At 45.5% G+C, this 25,271-nt stretch overlaps 1 protein-coding gene and 1 pseudogene across 1 annotated transcript in view; one reads left to right on the top strand and one right to left on the bottom strand.

Annotated features, from left to right (window-relative positions):
- Positions 1-3,342: 3,342 nt before the first annotated feature.
- LOC104668353 lies at positions 3,343-5,045 on the bottom strand (annotated as a pseudogene).
- A 901-nt stretch (positions 5,046-5,946) lies between these two features.
- Positions 5,947-25,271, top strand: part of HEBP1 (heme binding protein 1) — a 26,086-nt gene continuing 6,761 nt past the window's right edge. The window contains exons 1-3 of the mRNA XM_010371014.2: positions 5,947-6,205; positions 17,249-17,387; positions 19,322-19,502. Coding sequence (XP_010369316.1) covers positions 6,128-6,205; positions 17,249-17,387; positions 19,322-19,502 — 398 coding nt within the window. The 5' untranslated portion in view covers positions 5,947-6,127. The remainder of the gene's footprint in view (positions 6,206-17,248; positions 17,388-19,321; positions 19,503-25,271) is intronic.

The following is a 25,271-nucleotide window of genomic DNA, read 5'->3' as shown; positions in this document are numbered from 1 at the left end:
TGATTGCCACTACCTGGCTCCGGCTCAGCTTCCCCTTGCTCGGGATGAAAGCACAGCAGGCGGTCCCTTAGCGCTGGTTGAGGGCAGCTGCCACAAATTAGTCTGACAATGAGGTTAACAATTTCAAATGACAATGCAACCAATGGGTAAAAAATGCATAAAGAATCCTCATAAAGGCCAGGCAGGTTGGCTTAATTTAACCACTTTAGGAAGCCGATGGAGGAGGATCAACTGAGGCAGGAGTTTGAGCTCCTATAGTATCCATGTTGGTAACTATGTTACCAGGATGGGTAACATAGTGAGATTCCCTTCTCTGCAAAAATACATTAAAAATTCGCTGGCACTAGTGTTGCACACCTGTAGTCCCAGGTATTCGGGAGGCTGAGGTGGCAGGATCGCTTGAGTCCAGGAGTTCTAGGCTGCAGAGAGCTATGACCACACCACTGCTCCCCAGCCTGGGCAACAGAGCAAGATCCTCTCTCAAAAAAAGAAAAATAGGCTGGGCAAAGTGGCTCATACCTGTAACCCCAATACTTCGACAGGCCAAGGCAGACTAATTGCTTGAGCCCAGGAGTTTGAGACCAGCGTGGGCAACATGAAGAAACCTTGTCTCTATAAAAAATAGAAAACTTAGGTGTGCATCTGCAGTCCCAGCTACTCCGGAGGCTAAGGTGGGAGGATCACTTGAGCCAGGGAGTTCGAAGCTGCAGTGAACCAAGATCATGCCACTGCACTCCAGCCTGGGCAACAGAGTGAGATCCTGTATCAAAAAAGAAAAGAGAGGCCACGTGCAGTGGCTCACGCCTATAATCCCAGCACTTTGGGGGCCAAGGCAGGCAGATCACGAGGTCAGGAGATTGAGACCATCCTGGCTAACACAGTGAAACCCCATCTTTACCAAAAATACAAAAAATTAGCCGAGCGTGATGGCAGGCGCCTGTAGTCCCAGCTACTCGGGAGGCTGAGGCAGGAGAATGGCATGAACCCGGGAGGTGGAGCTTGCAGTGAGCAGAGATCGCGCCACTGCACTCTAGCCTGAGCGACAGAGCGACACTCCATCTCAAAAAAAAAAAAAGAAAAGAAAAGAAAAGAGAAAGAATCCTCATGTAGGCAGAATATTAGAACAAATGAGATGACAAGAGAGGCCAAACAGAAGGACCACACAAGTTCATGGACACAGTGTTTGAGGGACACTTTCAAAGAAGTCAGTTTCAAGAGTGAGTCCAAGGGGGAAGCTGAACATTCAGAGAGTATTTGGAAAGCAGTGGCATGTGTAGATGTAGATGCAGATCGGAAAAGTCAGAGTGACAGAGTACAAAGCATTATGGATGCTGACACCACAGACATGAGTTCAAATCCTCACCAAGCCACACATTAGTTGTTGCCTGGGAAAGTTACTTAATTATTTTGAGCATCAGTTTCCTCCTTTTCATTATTTTTAATTTTTTCATCTATAAATAGACTTTATTTGATGTAATATAATAAAACATTTTCAAGTTTAACAATATGTATCTGACCATAAATAATCACTTAATTATGAATATAAGTATATACGGTCACATTAGCAAATCTGCTGTTCAGGAATTTGTACAAGCTTTGTCTGAAAGGACAGTGCCTTCTTCCCATTTCAGGAAAGGCAGCCCTTCCCCATGTGTGGTAAGAAACAATGTCAATGGGAGTTGGAAGAAGTCCATAACCCGTGTCGAAATTCCACTTTATCCTGAGAGGACAGCTTGCTTTATTGTAGAAAAATAATATTCTCTTTCAGTTATCTCTTATCAAATAAAGGATTGCATTCATTTTTCCCCTTGTAGGTATAGGTACTCTTCTTTTCTCATCTACTTTCTGTCTCCTTAGCTCATACTTATTACACAGTTGGTTTAAAATATATATATATCTGCAGAGAGACCTTTTCTGTTCCCTTACCTGCCCTTCATGTCTACCATTTGTTGCTGGGTAGGGGTGGGAGTCAGGGGACAGAATTGCTTTGGCACACAGTTGATTTAAGATACAGAGAACAGGCTGGGCACAGTGGCTCACACCTGTAATCTCAGCACTTTGGGAGGCCAAGACAGGTGGATCATCTGAGGTCAGGAGTTCAAGACCAGCCCGGCCAACATGGTGAAATCGCTCTCTACTAAAAATACAAAAATTAGCCAGGTGTGGTGGCAGGTGCCTGTAATCTCAGCTACTTGGGAGGCAGAGGCAGGAGAATTGCTTAAACCCAGGAGGTGGAGGTTGCAGTGAGCCGAGATCGCACCACTGCACTCCAGCCTGGGAGACAGGGTGGGTGAGACACTGCCTCAAAATAAAAAATAAAAATAAATACAGAGAACAAAGTATCTAGAAGGAACAGACTGGCGTTCTGGAGCATTTCCCAAGAGTGGTTCAGGTGACTTCCGCTTCACACAATTTGGTTTAATACAATGCTGCTCAACAAGAATGAACATGTTTATGTCCCCATCTCCAGGAGCATCATAACCTTTCATGGAAAACACATTATTCCCACGCTTTCTCCATATAACATACAGTTATGGACCATCCTGTGGGATGGTCCGTGGCCCCACTGCACCCTTGTGAAAAATGAGAGTCAAAAACATGCCAATAATCATGTTAATGGCAATACAGTTGGGTACCACTCGCCCTTCACTGAGATAAAAATCCTCATGGAAGGCATCCCCCTCACGTCTCAGGACCCTTCAGAGCACAAGAAAAAGCTTTGCTCCGGTTGTATGCTGCTCTCCATCCTGAGTCCTGTTCCTGAGCTACACCATAACAATAAGGGAGTTAACAAAGAAGTACACTAGTGGGGAAGTTACAGGGACCCTGCAGAAAAGCCAAACTGTTTGACAGAAGCTTGAAACAAACACTGCTCTGGGAAATCATTTGTATTAGCTGATGACTGGGTTCTGTTTTCTAACATGGACATGCAACATATTCAATACTATGCTTACCACGGTTTGCTTGGTAAACCCTTCTGTCACACAACAAAATACATTCTGTCTCATGAATGATTCCTGAATATTCACCACAAGACCTAGACTCCGAAGCATGGGAAGTATGCTTTGGAACTTTCTTCCACTTGCATGGATTTGGACATGTGCTAAGAACCTGAAACTGCTTCCCTTCTGGAACTCAACTCTGTCAGTGTGCTTACTGCTGAGATGATCTGCTATCTTAAACTGAGAACACACAATAACACTGATCCACAGAAAAAAGGAGAGGTCACCATCTCCCTCATAAGATATTTTGTACATCAGGTCACCCTGTTTGTCACGTTTTAGCCATCCTAAGAAAGGACAGAAGCCACATTCCATTCTGCAGTCTTGGCAAATGACTTTTCTTCTGTTTCCATCTCTATTTTGCCTTGTTTATTTCATCTCCATTATCCCGCTTTCAGTCGCAAATCATGACTTTTTTCTACAGTAGTCAGAGTTTTGTAGGACAAACTCGGGTCTCTCGGGCCTCTCAGCAAGCTTCAGGGCTTCAAGCATGCCTGCAGCAGAGAGTGTCCCGTTGATTTTCTGGTACTGGCACTGGAGCCGGCTGTGATAGGTGGTCCTCAGGTCCCGGTTGAAGAAGTCATACATAAAAGGGTTAAAGAGAGAGTTTGCATAGCCCAGCCATGGAAATATCCTCTCCATTCATAGTGGGATGCAGCTGCAGGGAGTGCCACAGAGGAAGGGTCTGGCTGTCAAGAGGAGGAAAAAGGGGAGCCAGCACACGGTGAAGGACCCGACGATGATCCCCAGGGTAGTCGCCGCTTTCTGTTCCGGCTTAAAGATGGAGATATTTTCCCTTTCATGCCTGAGGAGTCTCGACAGGTTTACACACTCTTCCACCTCCTTCTGGAACTTCACTGTGCCATTCGGGGTGACTGCTGCTGTCTGGCTTCACTCGAGGGAAGCCGGGGAACCTGTGTTAGGCCGCGCTTTTCCTGGCGGCCTTGTATATCTGGTAGTACATGAAAAGCATGACGGACATGAAGATTAGGATGCCACTGCGGAGGAGTAAATCGTGTAGCCAAAGTCTTGACTGACCAAGCACACCTTATCATCATTTACATTCTGAGCCCAACCAAAGAGTGGGAGGTAAAGTAGACAGAGGCGGAGAGAAGGCAGACAGAAAGAATCATCTTCGCCATGCATTTCCCATTCTGCCTCATAGGGTACGTGAGAGGCCTCGTGATCCCAAGGTACCTGTCGATGCTGATCACGTACAGGGTCAAGATCCAGGCCGAGCAGCACATGACATTCATGGAGAAGACGTTGCAGAAAAAGTGTCCAAAGATCCACTTGCCCCCGATGAGGTCAGTGACACTGATGAAGGGCATGACCGCCACGGCCACCGAAAGGTTGGCCAGCGCCATGGACACGATCAGGTAGTTGGAAGGCTGGCGGAGCTTCTTGACGAAGCGCACGGAGATACCACCAGGCAGTTGCCCGCGATCGTCAGCAGCTAGATGAGTGTCAGGACGGAGGCGATCACAACTTTCTCGGCCCTTTCTTGATTTGCTCCCCGCGGCCGGAGGCATTGTCCGGGGGTGCGTCCCAGGTGGGCGCCGGGCTGGCCATCACCTCGGGGGCCCCGCTCAGCAAATGCGGCGTACCGGAGCCCGCGACCGGATCGGCGCCACCGTCGGGGCTCAGGTCGGGCGGCCTGCCCCCCACCTCTGGCAGGAGGGAAGAGCGGAGGCGCCCGTAGAGGTCCGGGTGGCTGCTGTTAACATCCATCACCGCGCCGCCGTGCGGTGCTGCCCAAGAAACTGCCCCCACCCCCACGCCCCCGGCCCCCACAGACTCTGGCTTGCGGCCCTGGGGCTTCAACTCTCCGGTTCCCCTCCGCCCGGCCCAGCCTGAGGCCAGCGACGGCCGCTGGGGAGCGCCAGGCTCCGCCTCCGGGCTCCGCCAGTCCCAGACCCCCGGCAGCTGCGTGAAACGCGGGACCGCTGCCGAGCCGGGACTCTCTGCGGGAAGGGCCTCGGACCCCGACGGACGCCTGGCAGCGCGGGCTCGCGGGCGCTCCGGCGAGGCTCGGCAGGCGGCTCCACGGCCCGCAGCAGCCGCGCGGCTCGAAGCAATGGAGGATCAGGCAGCGGCAGAAGTTTCCGTTTCCTCCTTTTTAAATGGCTCCAAAATATTTCTTGTCGGTGGTGTGTGGAGTAGAGATATATTTGTAAAATACTTGACAGAAAGCAGGCACTCAACCCAGTAAATAGTGACAACATTGTTGAGAAGATTTTTTTAATAGGCATGAACAAGAAAAGTCATGCTTAGAAAAGTCACCTGGAAACTGTGATTTAGAGGGATGGTGGGAAAGAGTGGCAGCAGGAAAGTGGTTTGGATGCTCTTTCAATGGTCTAGAAGAGGTCATGGGGCGGGGGTAGAGGGACGGCTACCAAGACAGGGAGCCTGGCCGCCGCTGTACCAGTGGGATCGAGCCTTCGGGTAGAGGAACGAAGAAGCGTGAGCAACCCGGGACTCGGAGGTTGGAGCCCAGGCACCTGAGAGAGGACGCGGCGGTGGCCCGGCCTAGGGAAGATGTTCCCCACCACGCTGCCTAAAGCCACTCTAGGCGAGAATCGCTTTCCAGGGCCCCAGCGGATAGGTTAGACTCAGAATAAGAGGAGGGGTCGGCGGAGGGGTACGGCCTGAGGCCCGCTGCTGGGTTCCCTCCCCAGACACCCGCGGAAAGCCCGAAAGGAGGCGGAGCACCGCCCAGCGGCTCGCCACGCTGGGCCCACCCCTCACTTCGCTGCCTCGAGCCCTCACCTCACTGTCCTGCTGCCCTGCCGCCCTGCTGCCCGCGCTTTGCTTCACTGCGCCGCCCTGTCTCCGCCCCCTCGCCTCGCCGCCCCGCCCTCCCTCTCCGCCTCTTCACCTCGCCGTCCCGCCCCCTTGCCTCACCGCCCTGCTGAATTGTCGCCCCGCCCTCTATCCACGCCCTCTGGCCCCTGCCTCTAGCCCCGCCTCTCGCCTCGCCGCCCCGCCGCCCCGCCGCCCAGCCGCCCCGCCGCCCCGCCGCCCCGCCGCCCTGCCGCCCTGCAGCCGGTGGTCGCTGCCCGTGGTGCTCCGTCGCCCCCGCCACCTCACGTCCTCCCGTGCGTCGGGCGCGTCTCGGCTACGCCATGTTGGGCATGATCAAGAACTCGCTGTTCGGAAGCGTAGAGACGTGGCCTTGGCAGGTCCTAAGCAAAGGGGACAAGGTAGGCCCTCAGGGCTGCCGAGGACCTGAAGGATTGCTGCGTCCCACCCCCACCCTCTTCGGGGCTGCAGCGGGTGCTGAGGGGCAGGTGGGGCAGGAATGTGCTATCGAAGTTTCATTCTGGTGTCTGTCACGAGTGCGGCTCTCCACCGCCCAGCACTTGGACTGGGAAGGAAAGGAGTGAGAGGTCCCCCTGCAGCCGGTGGTGGGAGGAGGGGGGTAGACAGGAGAGATTGATCCGAGGAGAGAATCCCAGCCTGGGGAGTTGGGCACTGCCTGTTGAATGCGTTCTTTCGTTTAAATATTCCAAACATTCCGAACAGTTTGATTTGTTGAGAAACACTCGGTTGCAGAAATGAGTGTGGCAAGAAATTCCCAAGTACTAGAGTACTGAGAACAGTAGCCCCCTTTATCCGCGGTTTCAGTTACCCGTGGTCAGCTGCTGTCCGTAACTATTAAATGGAAAATTCCAGAAATACAAAAGTCCTGAGTTTTAAGTTTCCGGCCATTCTGCATAGCAGGATGAAATCTTGATTCCTGGGACCGGAATGCCCCTTTGTTCAAGGTCAGCCTCCTACCTCTAGTACCCGCCCTTAGTCACTTAGTAGCTAGCTTGGTGATCGGATCGACCGTGGCGGTATTCAAGTAACCCTTATTTTACTTAGTAATAGCCCCACAGTGCAAGCTTAGCAATGCTGGCATATTGTTATAACTGCTGTATTTTATTATTGTTGTTCATCTCTTACTGTGCCTAATTGATAGGTTAAACATTATCATAGGTATGTATGTATAGGAAAAAACATAGTAGATACAGGGTTTAGTTCTGTCCACAGTTTCAGGTATCCACTGGGGGGTTTGGAAGGTATCTGCTGTAGATAAGGGGGACTACTGTGTAAAAGAACAAGACCTGTGCAGAATAGAAATACGCTAGGCAGGGAGCACAGGGGTGGTCAATTCTGCCGGGGGGCTATGATGGGGCCTTCAGTGGAGTGTCCTGAGCTGGGCCTCAGGGATGTGTAGGAGTGCACACAACAGAGAAGAGCATGCACAAAGAGAAGCGCATGCACAAAGGCCCAGAGCTGTACCATTGCTTTTGGCCAATTAGATCCGCTGGAGTTGGGTACCTAGAATACAGAATGAGTGAGGAGAGCATAATAGCTGTCTTCCCCCAAATTTATATCAGTGCTAACATGGGCTAACTGGACTGCACCCCTGAAAACAAGGAGAGTGCTGCTAGATTATAATCTCCTGGTAGACAGGTAGTTTGAACAGTGCAGCTGTATACAGAGCTCCCAATACGATGCCTCATTTGTGAAAGGACTGTACTGCCTGGGGGCCAAGTTCTGATACCTAGTACAATGATCTTCATATCACGAAAGTCCTCAATTAGACTCTAATCTGAACTCTTTGAGCGACCAAAGACGTTTCACCTTTTCTTATCTCTGTTTCCCCAACTCCATGTAGAATGAACAGTTTAGCCCTCATCAGAGGTCCCACATTTGAATACCTGCAGCAGCCAGGCAGGTAATGGAAATGGATGACACTAGCTGTTTTAGGCTATAAGGCATGGTGGGGACTGAGGCAAGTCTGAGAGTGAACTCAGGTCCCCATCTATAGAGGGCAGTTCCAGCCACTTGTTGCTATGCAGTGATACGATATGAAACATTGTTGCCAAATTCTTAAGGAAAACCATGTATCCAAATTCTTATGGGAAATTACCCAATTTAAAATTAATTCAACAAAAACTATTTTTTGAGTGCTATGTGCCAGGCACTCTTCTAGGCAACAGGATAAAAGAGTAAAACCAGCAAAAGTCTCTGCCCCCATGGAACTTATGTTTTATTGGCTAATGAACAAATAAAATGTATCATGGATCAGATAGTGATCAGTGCTGTGAAGAAAAGCAAGCAGGGAAGGGGAGTGAGGAATAGGGAGTGTTAGGAGTGAGGCTTTGGTTTTGAGTAGGGCAACTGACATAGTTGTGCATAGGCTGGACACAAATGCCATAAGGATGCCAGTTATTAATATCAGTCCTGCTCTGAACATCCACACAGAACTGTCTATCCACCTCCCTGGGCAATGAAAAAGGCACCTGGTAAGGTCTGCGGCATCACTGGCCTCCTCATCAGGTAGTTGCCCTACTCAAAACCACAGCCTTTCTCCTAACAGCCCTGATGAAGGTTCCTGTGGTTCTAACACTTTAAGAATCCACGTGTTCTTGCTTTTTGTCATGGAATGGGACTCACTTTGTCTTTTTGGGTTAATGATGATGGCCCACACAGGCGGAGAGTCTGGGCTGGTTCGTGGCCTGTGCCCTCAGATTCCTTCCTCACCCGTTCCCTGCTCTGCTATCTCCCTGTGGAGTGGAAGCTGACCCATTTAGCCTGTATGCCAGGCCAAATGTCAGCTGGCGCCCAGCTACGTTTGTTCAGTGGGAGTCACTACTGGGAGATAAGAGGGAAGAAATCAGTATTTCTTCTCCTTCTCCACCCATTAGAGCCATACTACTAGGACCTTCTCTGTGGCTTCGGCTTCGGCTACACAGGCCACCATGGTTCTAGCTCCTACCCAGTAACCTAGGTATCTGAACTTAGGTAACAGGTAATCCTCCCTCGATGGCTCCTGGTGTGCTTACTAACCTCTAGGTTGCCTTTCTGTCCCCTGCTGGCATTGCAGCCCCTCTGTTATCTGTGTAACCAGTTCCTTGCATTGAGGTGCCTCTGCTCTAAATACTCTGGTAGTTTCTGTTTCCCGTTTGATTCGTACTGATGCAAGTCACCTGCCGTTAATTTGGGGCCTCTAGGATAAGGAGAACTCCCTAATAAGCATCTTCTCTCAGCGTTTGATGGGAATATGGGGCCATATGGGATACTGGTACCAGGTTAAAGCAAATCATTTAACCCAAGTGAACTTCAGTTTCTGCAGCTGTAAAATGGGTATAAAAATATCTTTTCCATCTATTTCCAGAGTTACTATAAATATTAATTTCTTTAAAACCGTGAAGACATTTTGTAAAGTAGTATACACACTCTACAAATATAGTAATAGCATTATATCAGTGCTCATCTCAGCTTCATTCTTTCTAGCTGTGTGGTCACAGGCCAACTTAGCCCCTCTGAAGCTAATTGTGGGAGAAAATAATAGTTCATATCTTAATAGATTATTTTGAAGTCAAATGAGATAACCAATTGTGAAATTGTTCAATACTAGTACTTGGTTGGAGATGGAAATGGTTAGCTTCCCCCTAGTTTTACGGTAAAGTGTGGGTAAGTTACTCAATATCCCCTGTGAGTCCTTGAATTCCTCAACTCTAAGATGAGAATAACAATGCCAATGGGAAATTAATTAATTATGCATAGATACTTGTAAATCTTTTTTTTTTTTTTTTTTTTTTTTGAGACGGAGTCTCGCTCTGTCACCCAGGCTGGAGTGCAGTGACTGGATCTCAGCTCACTGCAAGCTCCGCCTCCCAGGTTTACACCATTCTCCTGCCTCAGCCTCCCGAGTAGCTGGGACTACAGGAGCCCGCCGCCTCGCCCGGCTAGATTTTTGCATTTTTTAGTAGAGAGGGGGTTTCACCGTGTTAGCCAGGATGGTCTCGATCTCCTGACCTCATGATCTGTCCGTCTCGGCCTCCCAGAGTGCTGGGATTACAGGCTTGAGCCACAGCACCCGGCCTGTAAATCTTTTTTTAAAAATATACAAACTTAAGGGTATTATTTTTGAAGAGAACCTCTCCCTGAAATTATCTTTTATCCTGGAAACAGCCTGGGTCAGAAACTATTGTCCACTCTCCTGGGCAAATGATGGCATACCATGTTCCCCATATAGCATGGGCTTCAGACTCACCAGATGTTCAGGACTGATTCCAAGTACTTGGCAGGAAGGCCAGTACTGCTGCAGACCTTATCAGGTGCCTTCTTAATTGCTCAAGGAGGGAGAAGGATAGACAGCTCTCTGTGTTAGATTGGGGTGGGCCTTTGGATGCTCAGAGCAGGACTGATATTAGTAACTGACATCCTTATCAGATTTGTGTCTGGCCTGTGCACACAGGTTAGGACCTGATAGCCTGACTTTGAGTCCTGGTTCCACTATTCACCCACTGCAGTTTGGGCATGTTACTTAACCTCTTGTTCCCCAGTGTCATCTGAAAATGAAGATTAAAGCACTAACTTCTTTACAGGGTTATTGGAGAAATTGAATGAATGAAACCATGTAAAGCATTTAAAATAACACCAGACAAATAGAACGTACTCTGTCAGGTTAATTATTATGATCAGTATTTTCTTGTAATGAGAAAGCAGGCTTCCAACATTAGCATGTATACCCACTACATGAAGTGGCAAGAACTGACCTTTCAAAGGACTTGCAAATCGCATAGCCAGAGGCATTCTTGTTAGACCTTTGTCTGGGACTTGAACTTGACCAAGGTTCCCATTGAATGCTGAAAATTGATTTTTGTAGCCACAGGCCAAAATCTCTATCTGGGAACTGATTGGGAGCATAGACTAATGGAGATGGGGTGAAGGAGGGCTATTATTGTGTTCCATGTCACAAGCAAATGCACTAAAGATGTTAAATTTTAAGAATCAAGACTGTGTTAACTTAGCTGCCTTGTTCTCTACAGCAGTAGAGAATTCTAGTTAAATAAATTTAAATAGAGCTCCCTGGAAAGCTAGAATAGTTTTACAATTCCATCTCAAGCCTGAATTTTCACAGTGGTCCTGTGGTTCAAATGAGTGGTTATGGATACAGATGCTATGAAAACAAGTGGTCCCTGCACTGGAACTGGTTTAATACATTGTGGCCCAGCATTTCTCCAGGAGATCCTATTAGACGAGGTCCTCCTCTCTCTGCCCACCTATTTTGGCTCTTGTATTCCTTGTCATTAGAGTAAAACTAGGTTTTACTCTGCATCTCTCCTTTCTCACAACTGTTTGTAGAGTGGCTACAATATGCAAGACGTGGTACATCTAGGTACAGAGAGATAGAACGGTGAACAAGAGAAACAGTCCTGACCCTATGGGGCTTATGGGTGGGAGTTTAACACATCATTTAATTGTAATTACAAGAAGTGTTGTGTTATGAAAGTACAGGGTGGGTAAGAACATCACAGGGAACCTATTTTAAGTCAGGATCCTCTCTGAGGAAATAACTTTTAGGTTGGAGCCTGTTAGATGAATAGGGAGGTACCAGACAAAGGCAGGAGGAGAATGCTCCAGGGAGAGGGAGCAGCAGACGCAGAGGCCCTGGTGTGGAAATGACCGTGGCATCAAAGGAAACAGCAGAAAGCTGCAGAACAGATGCTGTGAGTGTGCCTGGCGAAGTGGGTAGACACTCAGTGGTGCCTGCGTCATCAAGGGCGGGTTAAGAACTTGGTGAATGAATGCCTTTAGGCAGGGGATTAATTAACACAGATTGGTGTAGAGTGCCCTATATATGCTCTCTAGACAATCCCAACCTCATTCACAGCTCCAGTCTCCCCTTATGCTGATGACTCCCAGATTTACACCTCTATGCCAGTCCCTTGCTGAGTTCCAGAGCTGTATGTCCAACGGCCCAATGGACAGTTTGCTCATCTGTATCAGGAGGAGGTGAACTGATGGACACATAAGACCCCTTCCAGCTCTAGAGTTATCTGACTTTAGGGGTTCCTAGAAAGGAGAGATCACTCAGGAGAAGGAGGTGGTGGAGTTGAGCCAAGCCTTAAAGGATGATAGGTGTATCATGGGGGACTTGGCTCTCCTAGTCAAGCTGGAGTCCTTTCTTGGCAGCCTTTCTTTCCTTGCTGTGGACTTTCTACCTGGAGAACAGGCTGAGAGCCCGGGTGGCTCGTGCCATTTTATAAATCTCTTTTCTGCTGTAGAGACCCTCCATTCAAGACCCAGACATACTTGCAAAATCCTGTGTTTTGTAACATAGGATTTTGGTCACAAATGTCAGTTGAATGAATTTAGGGTAGATGAACTGACTTGCTATCAAATCACCATCGCTGGACTAATGGTTACAAAATCCAACCCCACAACAGCTTCTGAGTTCTTCTGAGATCTGGACCCCGCCAGAACACCTTTTTTCTGTCCTGCTGGACAGTCTTTGCTCCAGCCACAACTATTTGTACTATTTGTACCCACAGTTATCATACTGTTCTTGACCTGTCCTCATTTACTCCTGGCGTACCCACTGCCTGGAATCTCCTCCCCCAAATGATCAGAGCATTTACCGCCTTGTGCAATAATTTGTGTAATTCTCCTCACCACCCTCCTGAGCATCCCTATCATATTCATCTCCAAATCTGTAGCACCTGGCAAAGGTTTTCGATAATGTTTATTCCATGAATCAATGAAGTCATGACTGGACGTCCAGTTGGGTGATCTGTAACCACCTCAAAGTCAGCTTGACCTCCCCAAACATGTTATCACTTACACCCATGCCCCTTAAACTAACTAACCTAAGTGGTCCTTTCCTGTGTTCCCATACTGCCCTGGCACTCCTTGCCCCCTAAATATGTCATCAGATGATAACCTTCTGTTTTCCTGGCATCTTCCCTTATTAGGCCATGCCGATCCTGATATCAGGAACCAAGACTTTCATCTCTGTCTTGTTGCACCTGGAACAATGTTCAGCACATAGTAGATGCTTAGTAGTTGTTGGTTAAATGAATAAAAGAAGAAAAGAAAGACCAAAGGAAAGAGCCAGTTAGCTCTTTCTCCAGTGAGATCTTGTCTTTGGTTTTCCCATTTGTAAAAGAAGTGACTGCCTAAAATAACTTCTGATACCTCTTGTCTGAATTTCACACGGGCATGCAACTGTCCACCCAGAGTATCTAACACAGTGGCTAAAGAGAGAGGTTACAGACTAGGCAACATTGCAAGACTCCATCTGAAAGAGAGAGAGAGAGAGAGAGAGAGGAAAAGAAAAAAAAAAGCAAAGACACTTTGGGAGGCTGATGTAGGGGGGTCACTTGAGCTCAGGAGTTTGAGACCAGCTTGGGCAACATGGTGAAACCCTGTCTCTACAAAAGAAGAGAGAAAAAAAATACAAAAAAATTAGCTGGGCATGGTGGCACACACCTGTAGTCCCAGCTATTCAGGAGGATGAGGTGGGAGGATCACACGAGCCCAGGAGGTTTAAGGTACAGTGGGCCAAGATTATGCCACTGCACTCCAGCCTGAGCAACCACGAGACCCTGTAAGAAAGGGAGGAAGGGAAGGGAAGGGGAGGGGAGGGGAGGGGAGGGGAAAGGAGGAGGGAGGGAGGGAGGAAGGAGGGAAGGAAGGAAGGAAGGAAGGAAGGGAGGGAGGGAGGGAGGGAGGGAGGGAGAGAGAAAGAAAAAAGAAAGAGAAAGAAAGAAAAGAGAAAGAAAAAAAGAAGGAGGATAAAGAAAACAAAGAGAGGTTTAAATGCGCACTTCACCCCCCATAGCTGTAGAGAAACTTGCAGTGAATATGAGACTAAAGTACACTGGAGTTTGGCAACTGGAATTTTTGTTTCAGTTTGACCATTCAGTAGTTACGTCACTTTGAGCAGCTTAGTCTCTCTCTGGTTCTTCATTTTCTCCTTGATAAAATTAGTTAGATTAGGTAAACTTTAAAACCAGTTTAGGTTCTGAACTTCTGTGATTCACAGGATAGTGTTTCTGGAATTTAAAACATTACAAGTGCCAAGAGTAGGTGTGTACTCAAATGAAAGGGGGATTCTGGAATTCTCTGTTGCAACAGAAAGAGCAAAACACCCTAAGTTTATTTAACAGTTTGCTACTGAAGGCTCTTTGGAAGTGTCAGAGTCACCAGATGGAGGGCTTCACAGCAGCCTCAGGATGATTCGGCACAGTGCCCCAAAGTCAAGGCTGATTTGCTGCCTCATGATCTCTGGCGCAATTTCCTCTACCCCATGTGAAGTGGGGGTTAAGTAGGAACTTGGCACTCAGGGTTAAAATTACAATATTAAGGCCGGGCGCAGTGGCTCACACCTGTAATCCCAGCACTTTGGGAGGCTAGGGTGGACAGAACTCTTGGGATCAGGAGTTTGAGACCAATCTGCCCAACATGGCAAACCCCATCTCTACTAAAAATACAAAAATTAGCTGGGAGTGGTGGCGCGTGCCTGTAGTCTCAGCTACATAGGAGACTGAGGCAGAAGAATTGCTTGAACCTGGGAGGCAGAGGTTGCAGTTAGCAGAGATCACACCACTGCACTTCAGCCCAGGTGACAGAGTGAGACTGTGTCTCAGAAATAAAAGAAATATGAAATATGCTCATTGAGACTACACTTGCCACTCACAGCCCTACACTCCTGCTTTCTTCCAGAGACACCTTCTGTCCCCCTGGGAGTCACACCCTCTTCCCTAGTTGAGAATCTTCAGTCTAGGATATTATATGAAAACCTATTTGACCAATCTAGGGCAGCCAGGTTCCCTACCATGTGTCTGTTTTTCACAATCATTATTAGGAGAGACAGCACCTTAATCAAATAAATATCTGCTGCACTTCTAACATGTAAAGCTTTGTGGTATAGTTTCTGCCCATAAAGGCTTTATTGCAGATTGTTAAAACTATAATAATGTTTCATTATCAGATGGTAAAATTAACATAGACCAACTTTTCTTCTTCTAATGGGATAGAATAAAATTCATTCCAGTAGAGTAGAAGAGAAGAAAACAGGATAGGGGAAGGAACAGCAACAACAGAAAAGAACCAGGATGCATCTCGTCCATCAGGGTAAAGCATTACTTTGTGAAACTTTATTTTGACTATGTGTACGTTCATGCTAAGACAGCCTGTTAAAAATGCTTTCCTTCTTGTGGATTGTAATTTTTTTTCAAAGTTTGAAGAACACTTCCTTACAGTATGTCCAGGAATACAAAATTAAATTATATGAGCGATCACGTGGCAAGGAGCAGGCGGTGTGCTGAAGGAGAGCTGCGGAGGTCCATAATGAGTCTAAACACCAGGGAAAGGATAGTCCAAGGACAGGGCCTCAATGCAGAAAGTGGTGATGCAGAGATGAAAGAAGCATTTACATGTAAGGAGACAGTGGAGCTAAGCATTAAGCAGATTGGGAGACAAGAGTTTGGGAGAGGATATGCTGTGTCTGGGAGTGCAGTGTGAACAGAACTACAGTCACCCCTTCCTGTCTGTGGGTTCTGGATCCACAGATTCAACCAACCACAGATGGAAAATATTTTTTTTTAAAAATGGCAATACAGTAATAAAAAATACATAAATCAACAGTAGAGGCCAGGCGTGGTGTAACTGCCTATTGGATTCACCTTGCCTGCTGCCTAGATAGAACCAATTTATCAAGACAGGGGAATTGTAATGGAGAAAGAGTAATTCATGCAGAGCCAGCTCTGCGGGAAACCAGAGTTTTGTTATTACTCAAATCAGTCTCCCTGAGCATTCGGGGGTGAGATTTTTTAAAGATAATTTGGCAGGTAGGGGCTTGGGGAGTGGGGAGTGGGGAGTGCTGAATGGTCAGGTTGGAGATGGAATCATGGGGGAGTCGAAGTTAGATTTTCTTGTTGTCTTCTGTTCCTCGGTGCAATGGCAGAACTGGCTGGGCCAGATTACTGATCTGAGTGGTGTCAGCTGATCCATCGAGTGCAGAGTCTGGAAAATATCTCAAGCACTGATCTTAGATTTTACAATAGTGATGTTATCCCCAGGAGCAATTTGAGGAGGTTCAGATTCTTGGAGCCAGAGGCTGCATGACCTCTAAATTGTAATTTCTAATTTTGTAGCTAATTTGTTAGTCCTGCAAAGTCAGACTGGACCCCAGGCCAGAAGGGGGTCTTATTGGGAAAGGGCTGTTACCAATTTTCTTTCAGAGTCAAACCATGAACTGAATTCCTTCCCACAGTTAGTTCGGCCTACGCCCAGGAATCCACAAGGACAGCTTAAGGGTTAGAAACAAGATAGAGTCAGTGAAGTCTGATTTCTTTTACTGTCACAATTTCCTCAGTTGCAATTTTGCAAAGACGGTTTCCATTGTGGCCCATGCCTGTAATCCCAACACTGGGAAACCAAGACAGGAGGATTGCTTGAGCCCAGGAGTTTGAGACCAGCCTGGACAACATAGGGAGACTCTACCAAAAAAAAATTTTGTTTTAATTAGCAGGGCATGGTGGTATGCACCTGTGGTCCCACTTACTCAGGAGGCCAAAGTAGGAGGATTGCTTGAGCTCAGGAGGTCGAGGCTAGTGAGCCACGATCATAGCACTGCACACCAGCCTGGGTGACAGAGCAAAACACTGTCTCAAAAATAAATAAATAAATAAATAAATAAATAAATAAATAAATAAATAAAATATATGTATGTGTGTTTGTGTGTGTGTGTATACACAGAATAGCAACTATTTGGGTTTCACGTTGTATTAAGTATTGTAAGTAATGTAGAGATGATTTAAAGTATATAGGAGGATGTGTGTGGGTTATACGCAAAATACTATACCATTTTATATCAGGGACTTGAGCATCCATGGATTTTGGTATCCATAAAGGTCCTGGATCCAATCCCCCAAGGATGCCAAGGGACAACTGAACTCTGATTCTTCTTGAATTGCAGTCCTCCTACTAGGATGAACCTAATCTTGGGGGCTTCACAGTTTTGTTGGATTGTGGTCGTTGTATTTTTTGTTTCCTCCCTTCTAAGTTCTTCTTTTTTTATTTTTTTTCTGGATCTCTTATTTGTTTAACTTTATCTTCCAACCTATTTACTGAATTTTTCTTCTCTGTTACCAGATTTTTAATTTCTGAGAGCTCTTTCATTCTCTGAGTGTTCCATTTTTGTAGCATTCTGGTTTTCAGGATGCAATATCTTCTCTTATCTCCCCAAGAGTATCAAGTGTAAGATTTTCCTGCTTTGAATGTTTTCTTTACAAGAATCCCAGAACCTGTTTCTCATGGCTCTTCATACTCAGGCCTGTCCCTTCTGCTCTATGGCCATACCCACAAAGGAAAGCTTTTCAGCCTTCTGTTACTGCTTCTAGAGACATCGCAAGTTGCTACTTTGTAACTCTTAAACACTGTGCCTTCTCTCTCTCTAGGAAGAAGTCTCCTATGAAGAAAGGGCCTGTGAAGGAGGCAAATTTGCCACAGTAGAAGTGACAGATAAGCCTGTGGATGAGGCTCTACGGGAAGCAATGCCCAAGGTCGCAAAGTATGCGGGGGGCACCAATGACAAGGGTGAGTACCCCTGCAGGACGTGGCTCTGGTCTCGGGGGCCAGCTTTGCAAGGTCTCACTTCATCAGTGGTAAACACAAGTGAGGGGCTACAAGGCACCTGTAGCGAGGTGTTTCAGCAACCCGCGAACCTCCTGCACTATGTGAACAAGCAGTGTATTGCAGGAATCTGGGGAAACCACTCTGGTATCAGTCCAGCCTGTCCCTCAGTTGAAGGCATCCCTGCTCAATATCTCTGAGTTCCTGCTTCACTCCCAGGTGTGGGACCATATGCTCTTTTTTTTTTTTTAACCTTGCAGTGCTTATTTTGTCTTTGGATTGGTTGACTAGGTGACGTGTGCCCACAGTAAGCTGAGCTACAGCACAAGGCAAGGCCAGCATCAGGCTGGAGATCCCCAGAGTCAGCCCCTGGTAGCTCAGATTCTGCTGGGTCCTTAGGCTCAGTGAGCAGGGGGGTTCCAGACCCTGTCTGGCACATGAAGGGTCTGAGAATTCTTAGCTTATCCCACTCTTAAAAACTTGGCAGTTCATGCTGGCCACCTCTCTACTTTTAAAATGATAAGCCTGAAGTCTCATGAAAGGTATACCTGTTAGATGTAAACCATATTTTAAAATGAGTTTGACTCATAAGAAGCCCTCTAATTTGGGTAGCACTTTGGAATCACTGCAAAACAAAAATTGGCCAGAAAGCAAGGGGGAAAAAAGAGATGTCATGTTTAGTTTTTAGGATATTTCTCAAGCTGATAATTTAAAGAGCTAAAAACATGTATTATCCTTAATAACATTTACTAGGAGCTGCCCTGTCTATTGAGTAGCCATTCTTTTATTCCTTTACTTACTTAATAAACTTGCTTTAAAAAAAAAAATTTACTAGGACTAAAGTAATCAGACTTCGGAAGATACATTAACCTGTAGGAAGTGAGGAAGAAATCTTTTCCTTCTTAACACTGTCTTAACATTTTTTTAGATGAAAATATGTATAAGAATTATAAAACTCACTAAAGAAAACCTTGAAAATAACAAAACAGTATTCCCTAATTCCCTCATTCAATACAATCAATGTTGTCTTTTGAATATATTTTTTAGGGCTTTTTAATGTAATCTTAGTGTTCCTACAATTGCATATCCTGCTTCTGTTAGTTATTATTTCATAATTATTTTCCACTAGTGCCCAACAGTCTTCTTAAGCACAATTCCTAGCTACATTATACTGCATCCTGTGTCTGTAATTCACAGAGATGTATTCCTGTTCTGAACAGAATTTATCATTCTGCTGGAATGAATATCTTATTACCTATAGCCTTTTCCATATTTTAGATTGATATTTTAAATAGGCAGTAATTAAATACTGGCTAGGCATGGTGGCTCACACCTGTAATCCCAGCACTTTGGGAGGCCAAGATGGGTAAATCACTTGAGGTCAGGAGTTTAAGACCAGCCTGGCCAACATGGCAAAACCCCATCTGTACTAAAAATACAAAAATAAGCTGGGCGTGGTGGTGCCTGCCTGTAATCCCAGCTACTCGGAAGGCTGAGGCACAAGAATCGCTTGAACCCAGGAACCCAGGAGGCAGAGTTTGCAGAGCCGAGATCACACCACTCCACTCCAGCCTGGGCAACAGAGCAAGACTCTGTCGGAAGAAAGAAAGAAAGAGAGAGAGAGAGAGAGAGAGAGAGAGAGAGACTGATCATCTACAGTCTTGATATATATTGCCAAATCATTTTTTAGAGTTGTACCACTATACTCCTGCCAATAGCGTATACAAATAACAGATGTTCGTGTATTTCTATGTATCTTTAACACTTGAAGTGTTCATTGTTAATTTCAAGAACAAAAAATACCACCTTGAAAGACGAATGGAACTAATGTGTCTTCCACAGCCCTGAGCAAGCTCTGTCTCTGATCCCTGCCTCACTCTGTGTTTTTGTGTTTTCAGGAATTGGAATGGGGATGACAGTCCCTATTTCCTTTGCCGTGTTCCCCAATGAAGATGGCTCTCTGCAGAAGAAATTAAAAGTCTGGTTCCGGATTCCAAACCAATTTCAAAGCGACCCACCAGCTCCCAGTGACAAAAGCGTTAAGATTGAGGAACGGGAAGGCATCACTGTCTATTCCATGTAAGGAGACGATCCTTCGGGCATCCATGGGTGGCGCTTGATTCCCGTACCACTCCTTACATCCCTTCTAGCAGGCATTTGCATCAAATTTTTATGGTCGCTGAATTAATTTAAGTAGGAAATGCTGAATCCTAACAGTTTCTCATTTTAATTTCTTCAGGCTGCAGCACACACATTTGCATTTTATCAGAATAAATGCCTTGGCTAGTTGCCAAATTCATGGATAGAGCTTAAGCCTTGTTTAAGTTTACAATGAATGTCTACGTTAGCCATAGCAGGGTTCTAGGAGACTCAGCAAATATCTTAAGTCAAGCCATGGTCTGGATTCATGGACACATGGGAAGCATAAAGGGCTGAGGAATACCTGATTTCTACCCCACACTCCCTTTAATGCCAGAGAGCAGGGAGTATTTGCCACAGCTGGGCTGCCACCCTCCTTGTTGTCCCTGGGCAGTAGTCCTTTGAGCAGAGCACACATCTATTCTCTTGTCATCCTGGTCCTGTTTCCAGGACTTCGTGTGGGGTCATTTTCCCTTGACTGTAGAGAATAGCAGGTGCAAATGGTTACTAGTTTCTGTCCCTCGACCTCCAACCTGCCCTCAGAAACCAAGTCTCTTCCAGATCATTGATGACTCCTCATGTTTGTTGAAATCCTCCCATGTGACAGGCACCAAACCAGGCTCAGAGGAAGACCAAGATCTTCACCAAAAGTAACCATAGGTGGTTTGGCTCTGCTCGGGAGCAACCTCATGAAAAATTCATATACATATAATCTTGCACTGTACTGAGTATTGGTCCACTTTCAGGGACCTCCAAACTTGGCTGCCCTGCTGCAACCCTGCATCTGATGGTGGGACCATTTTCCCTGGAGCTGTGTGAATGTTCTGAGAATGTGAGCTTCACTGCTGTGTGCAGTCCTAGGCCAGGTGACTGCAGGGCCCCCCAGAGGACAGTGAATGTAATGCAGCTGGGAGCTGGCACCAGAGCTTCAGCTCCTGTGCTTGTCCTGCAGTCCTCATTCGGACTTCCCAGCTTCCCTTCAGAGGGTGTGAAGAAAGCAAATTAACTTAACATTATCTTTTCCTAGGGTGGAGAAGCACCTAGGGTGCAGCATTGAAGGAAGCACTCACTCTCACAGCTGTCCAAGCACAGGATGGGGACTGAGAGTGAGCGCCTCCTTAAATCTTGTGCCCTGGATTAGATGTCTGCTTGTCTTTTCCATTCTGCTTCCTGTGTTTGGGAAGCAGCAGGTATAATATAATGAACTTGTATTTTATTTGAATTCCAGCTCTACTGCTTACTAGCAGGATGATGCTTGGGAAGTTACTCAGCCGCTTTAAGACTTAGCTTTTGCATTTGTTAAGTGCTGATAATATAACCTCCTATATATGATGTGTGTGTGTGTGTGCGCGCGCATGTAATGTAACCTTATAGGATTATTGTTAAATATCTTTCAGTATTTACTAAGATACTATTTATATATTACCTAATGTTTATGACCTGAAGCAGGTTTTGGCAATTACCCCTTCTGTCTGTTCATTCTTATTTCATAAGGAATCAGACAGACATGATTGAATCAGTTCACATTAAGACTTCAAGCAGATGGGGCTAGTTTCTGATCATTTGTTTTACCAGACCCTGGGTGATGAGTGGATATATATTGTTTTCTTTTGTCTTTAACTTTTTAGTATGGGAATTTTCAAACTTATAGAAAGGTAGAAGCGTACAAGATCATAAAACCGTATGTACCCATCCCCTACCAACAGCAGTGATCAACTCAAGGCCAATTCTATGTCTTGTGTATCTTCACAGCATTCACCCAGCTCTACCCTGGATTATTTTTAGGCAAATTCCAGACATTATATTATTTCATTCATAAATATTTCAGGTAACTACTGAAGATTTTTTTAAATATAGTCACAATACCTTATTTTTTCTGAAATTTTGATAGTAATTCATTAATTTGTAATATAAAATATTCAGTGCTCATATTTCCCCCATTATCTTATTTGTTTTTGTTTTTGTTTTGAGACAGAGTCTCACTCTGTCACCCAGGCTGGAGTGCAGTGGTATGATCTCGGCTCACTGCAACCTCTGCCTCCCAGGTTCAAACAATTCTTGTACCTCAGCCTCTCGGGTTGCTGGGACTACAGGCACGTGCCACCACGCCTGGCTGATTTTTTGTGTTTTTAGTAGAGACAGGGTTTCACCATGTTGGCCAGGCTGGTCTCGAACTCCTGACCTCAGTTGATCCGCCTGCCTCGGCCTCCGAAAGTGCTGGGATTACAGGCGTGAGCCACCACGCCTGGCCTGTTTTTTTTTTTTTTTTTTTAGACAGAGTCTCTCTCTGTTGCCCAGGCTGGAGTGCAGTGGTGTGATCATAGCTCACTGCAGCCTCAAACTCCTGGACTCAGGTAATCCTCCCACCTCAGCATCCCAAGGAGCTGGTACTACAGTTGCACACAACCACACCTGGCTGATGGTACATGTTTAAGCTTTTATTAATCTGTGAATTTCTTTACCAACACACCTTTACATTCTTCCTTTCCATCTGTGGATCATTTGTCCTGTTATTATCTGTACTGAATTTTGCTGATTGTATTTCCGTGACACTTTACCACATCCCTCGAGCCCTGTATTGCCTGTAAATTAGTAGTTGAAACTAAAGGCTGGATCAGATTCCAGTTTTTGAAGTTTTGGTGAGAAGATTTCCTAGGTGGTGGTGTTTACTTCCTTCAGGTGCCCACTGTGTCTGATTGTCCCTGATTGAGTCATGTTGGTGACCATAGTTCATCATTGCCTAGATGTCTTGTTCCATTAGAGGCCATACAACGATAATGTTCTCTGTTTTTCCTTCTTCTTTTATTACCTGAAATATTTCGGTAAAGAGGAACTTCCCCTCGTTTACTATTTGGCTTCCTTTATTTCGTATAGAAAAAGCCAGATACATGCTTGCTTGATACCTTCTCTTTATTTACCAGTTTTCAGAATGATAGTTTCATTCTGTAACATTCTCAAGGTGAGGTGGTCTGCATTTTTGTTTTTTGAGTGTAATTATAAACGTATGAATTTAAACTTATTTGATATGTTTCAGTTTGTTGCAGTTATTATTCTTATTGATGCTCTAATTGCCCCACTGTTGGCCAGTGGGAGCCTCTTCAGGTTGGTTTCTTGGTCCTTTTGACACAACTCTAGTAGTCTTTGATGGCTCCCTGGCTTTCTGGTATAATGAGATGTTTTGAGCACATCTTAGCATTTCTTGCCCCAGAGCTGGAATTAGCCATTTCTCTAAGGAATGCTGGTTTCTTACGGTGGGAAGGGGTATCTATTTAAAGGGTACTATCAAAGGCAGGTCGGTGACCATTTCCTTTTAATTCTCTGAAATCTAAACAGATGAAAGTGCCAGATGTGGTGTCCAGCCTGGCTCCACGGAATTTTTAACATGGAGTTCTCACACAGCATATGGTCATTCCTCAACTCGCCACTTGATGTCACTGCATAGTCAAATGAGCATTCAAAAGTACCCTGCAGTGATTTGTGTTATTTCTGATTCTGTTGAAAGCAATGTTAATGAGATGGTGGAAGGCAAATGTACTACTTCAAATGCAAAAGTACTCTATCAAATAATGCAGTGAGTGCATTCAATGACAAAATTAATTCTAAAATGAAAGCCTGGCATTCTTCATTCAGTCTTCCTTCTTTATGACCTTGTGAAGAGATGTTTATAAAGGAATTATACATTTATTAGCATTGTTAATTACTGGAGCTTTTAGATGAATAGAAGGCTGTGAAAAAAATGGCACTATCAGAATATGTTTAGTATTCACAAGAGGCAATAGAATTATCCTCACACTTAGATCAGCCGCAACTCTCCAGACTACTGTCCTTTCTCTATGCCCTTAGGTTAGAGTTTGGCCTTTTCAGCTCATTTCAGCACCGGGTTCTCAATAGGGACCAACAGCAGGAGAAGTTTGATGGTCTTACTGAAACTTTCACGGTTTAAATGAAATATCGAGATATAAAGGAAAAAGTTGGAAACCAGGAGTTTATTTTCAGGGTAACCTATGCTCCAATCCAGTTCATCACTCAGTGGTCATAGGACCTTTGGTATATTGCCAGCCTCACTGTACCTCAGTTTCCTCATCTGTAAGATGAGCATGAGTACCTAGCTTTTATGGTGTTGTGAGGATAAAATATGATAATATCTGTAAATACCTACTCAATCCTATACATAAGGTAGACACTCAGTAAATGTTAGCCTATTCTCCTCCTCCTAACTTCACCTCCCTTTGAGAATTTGATCAAGTTTTATTAGAATTAACAATAACAAAGTCAAAGTTACTGCAGATACACTTGGGTTAGAACCTCAACAACTCCAATAATTATGAGTTTTATAACTTGCAGCAAGTTGTTTAATCTTTCTGAGCCTCAATTTTCTCATCTATAAAATAAGATTTGTAAGGCATGATTGTTAAGGCCGGTTTCATTGTGCATTTGAAAGAACTTTGTCAGCTGTCAGCACCTAGGTTGCTGATGTCATTTTTACCTCTAAATGACCAGGCCCCAGTGGAGGCCATTGGCAGCTTGGGAAGTTCAGCCTAGAGAAAGAGAAATTTGGAAGAAAGAGCTCAACTGCTAAACCTTTAGGGAGTTCCCACGTTACCACTTAGGAGATTTACAGACCAGTGTTTGCCCATGTTCCTAGACAATTCAACCCTGTTTGTAACCACAGGAAGTTGGGGCCAAGGGTTTTCAGTCTTAGCACCCTTGCTTTGCCCCCTCACTTTGATTAAAAGGGGACTTGCTCAACCCTGCTATTGAAAATAGCCCCCTGTGCTTTTCTGTCCCTTTATCCAGCTTTATTTTGCTTTGCTTCACTTATAATAAATTGCATTATATATCTCTATCTACTCATTTATTTATTGCCCTCTCCCCACTAGAATGCAAGCTTCCCAAGGGTAGGGCCTTTGGCTAGAATATAACAAGTATTCAATAAGAAGGTGGTGAATTGGCCATCACGGTGGCTCACATCTGTAATTCTAGTACTTTGGGAGGCCAAGGCAGGTGGATCACCTGAGCTCAGGAGTTTGAGACCAGCTTGGGCAACATAATGAGACCCTGTCTCTAAATAAAAAACGAAAACAAGTTGGTGAATGGATACGTGAACAAAATAGCTTCATCCTTGCTTTTCCTGTGCTTCTCTCTCTCTGCTCTCTCCCATAAAGATCTTGGTCCCCATCATAGCTTCAGTTGTCACCAGTATGTTGGTAACTCTCCAGCCTGACCTCTGTCTGTCTCCCCTGAATGTCTTGTCATCCCATCAGACTCAGCGTGGAGCCTGAGACAATGTGATTTACCCACTCATTCATTCCTTCATTCGAAAGATAGTGGATTCCTTGTTCACTTACTCTATACCAGGAACTATTTTAGGTGTCTAACAGTAAAATGGATGTCATGAAGTAATGTCCTTGCCCATGGAAGAATTCAAGTGCCATCTGGATAGACGGGTGACACTTATACCATGTGACATTTGCACTAGGTGGGAAGTTTGGTTCAATTTGACAAACATTTATTAAGTATCTCTAATATTTAAGCCACCTCACCTCCAAAAGCCTTGCCGATGATAAGATTCTGTGTCTCAGCCTAACTAATCGCCATTTTCTCTCCCCCTACAGCTGTCAGTTATCCCATAAGTCTTTTATAAACTCCCACCAGGCAGGGGTTTCAGGCTGTTTCTCTGTGGCTGATGCCCGGGTCAACATGTCTCGT

This window comes from Rhinopithecus roxellana, chromosome 10 (assembly GCF_007565055.1).
Source record: "Rhinopithecus roxellana isolate Shanxi Qingling chromosome 10, ASM756505v1, whole genome shotgun sequence".
NCBI lineage: Eukaryota > Metazoa > Chordata > Mammalia > Primates > Cercopithecidae > Rhinopithecus > Rhinopithecus roxellana.
Note: the sequence above shows the minus strand (reverse complement) of the source record. Positions and strands in the feature narration are given on the sequence as shown.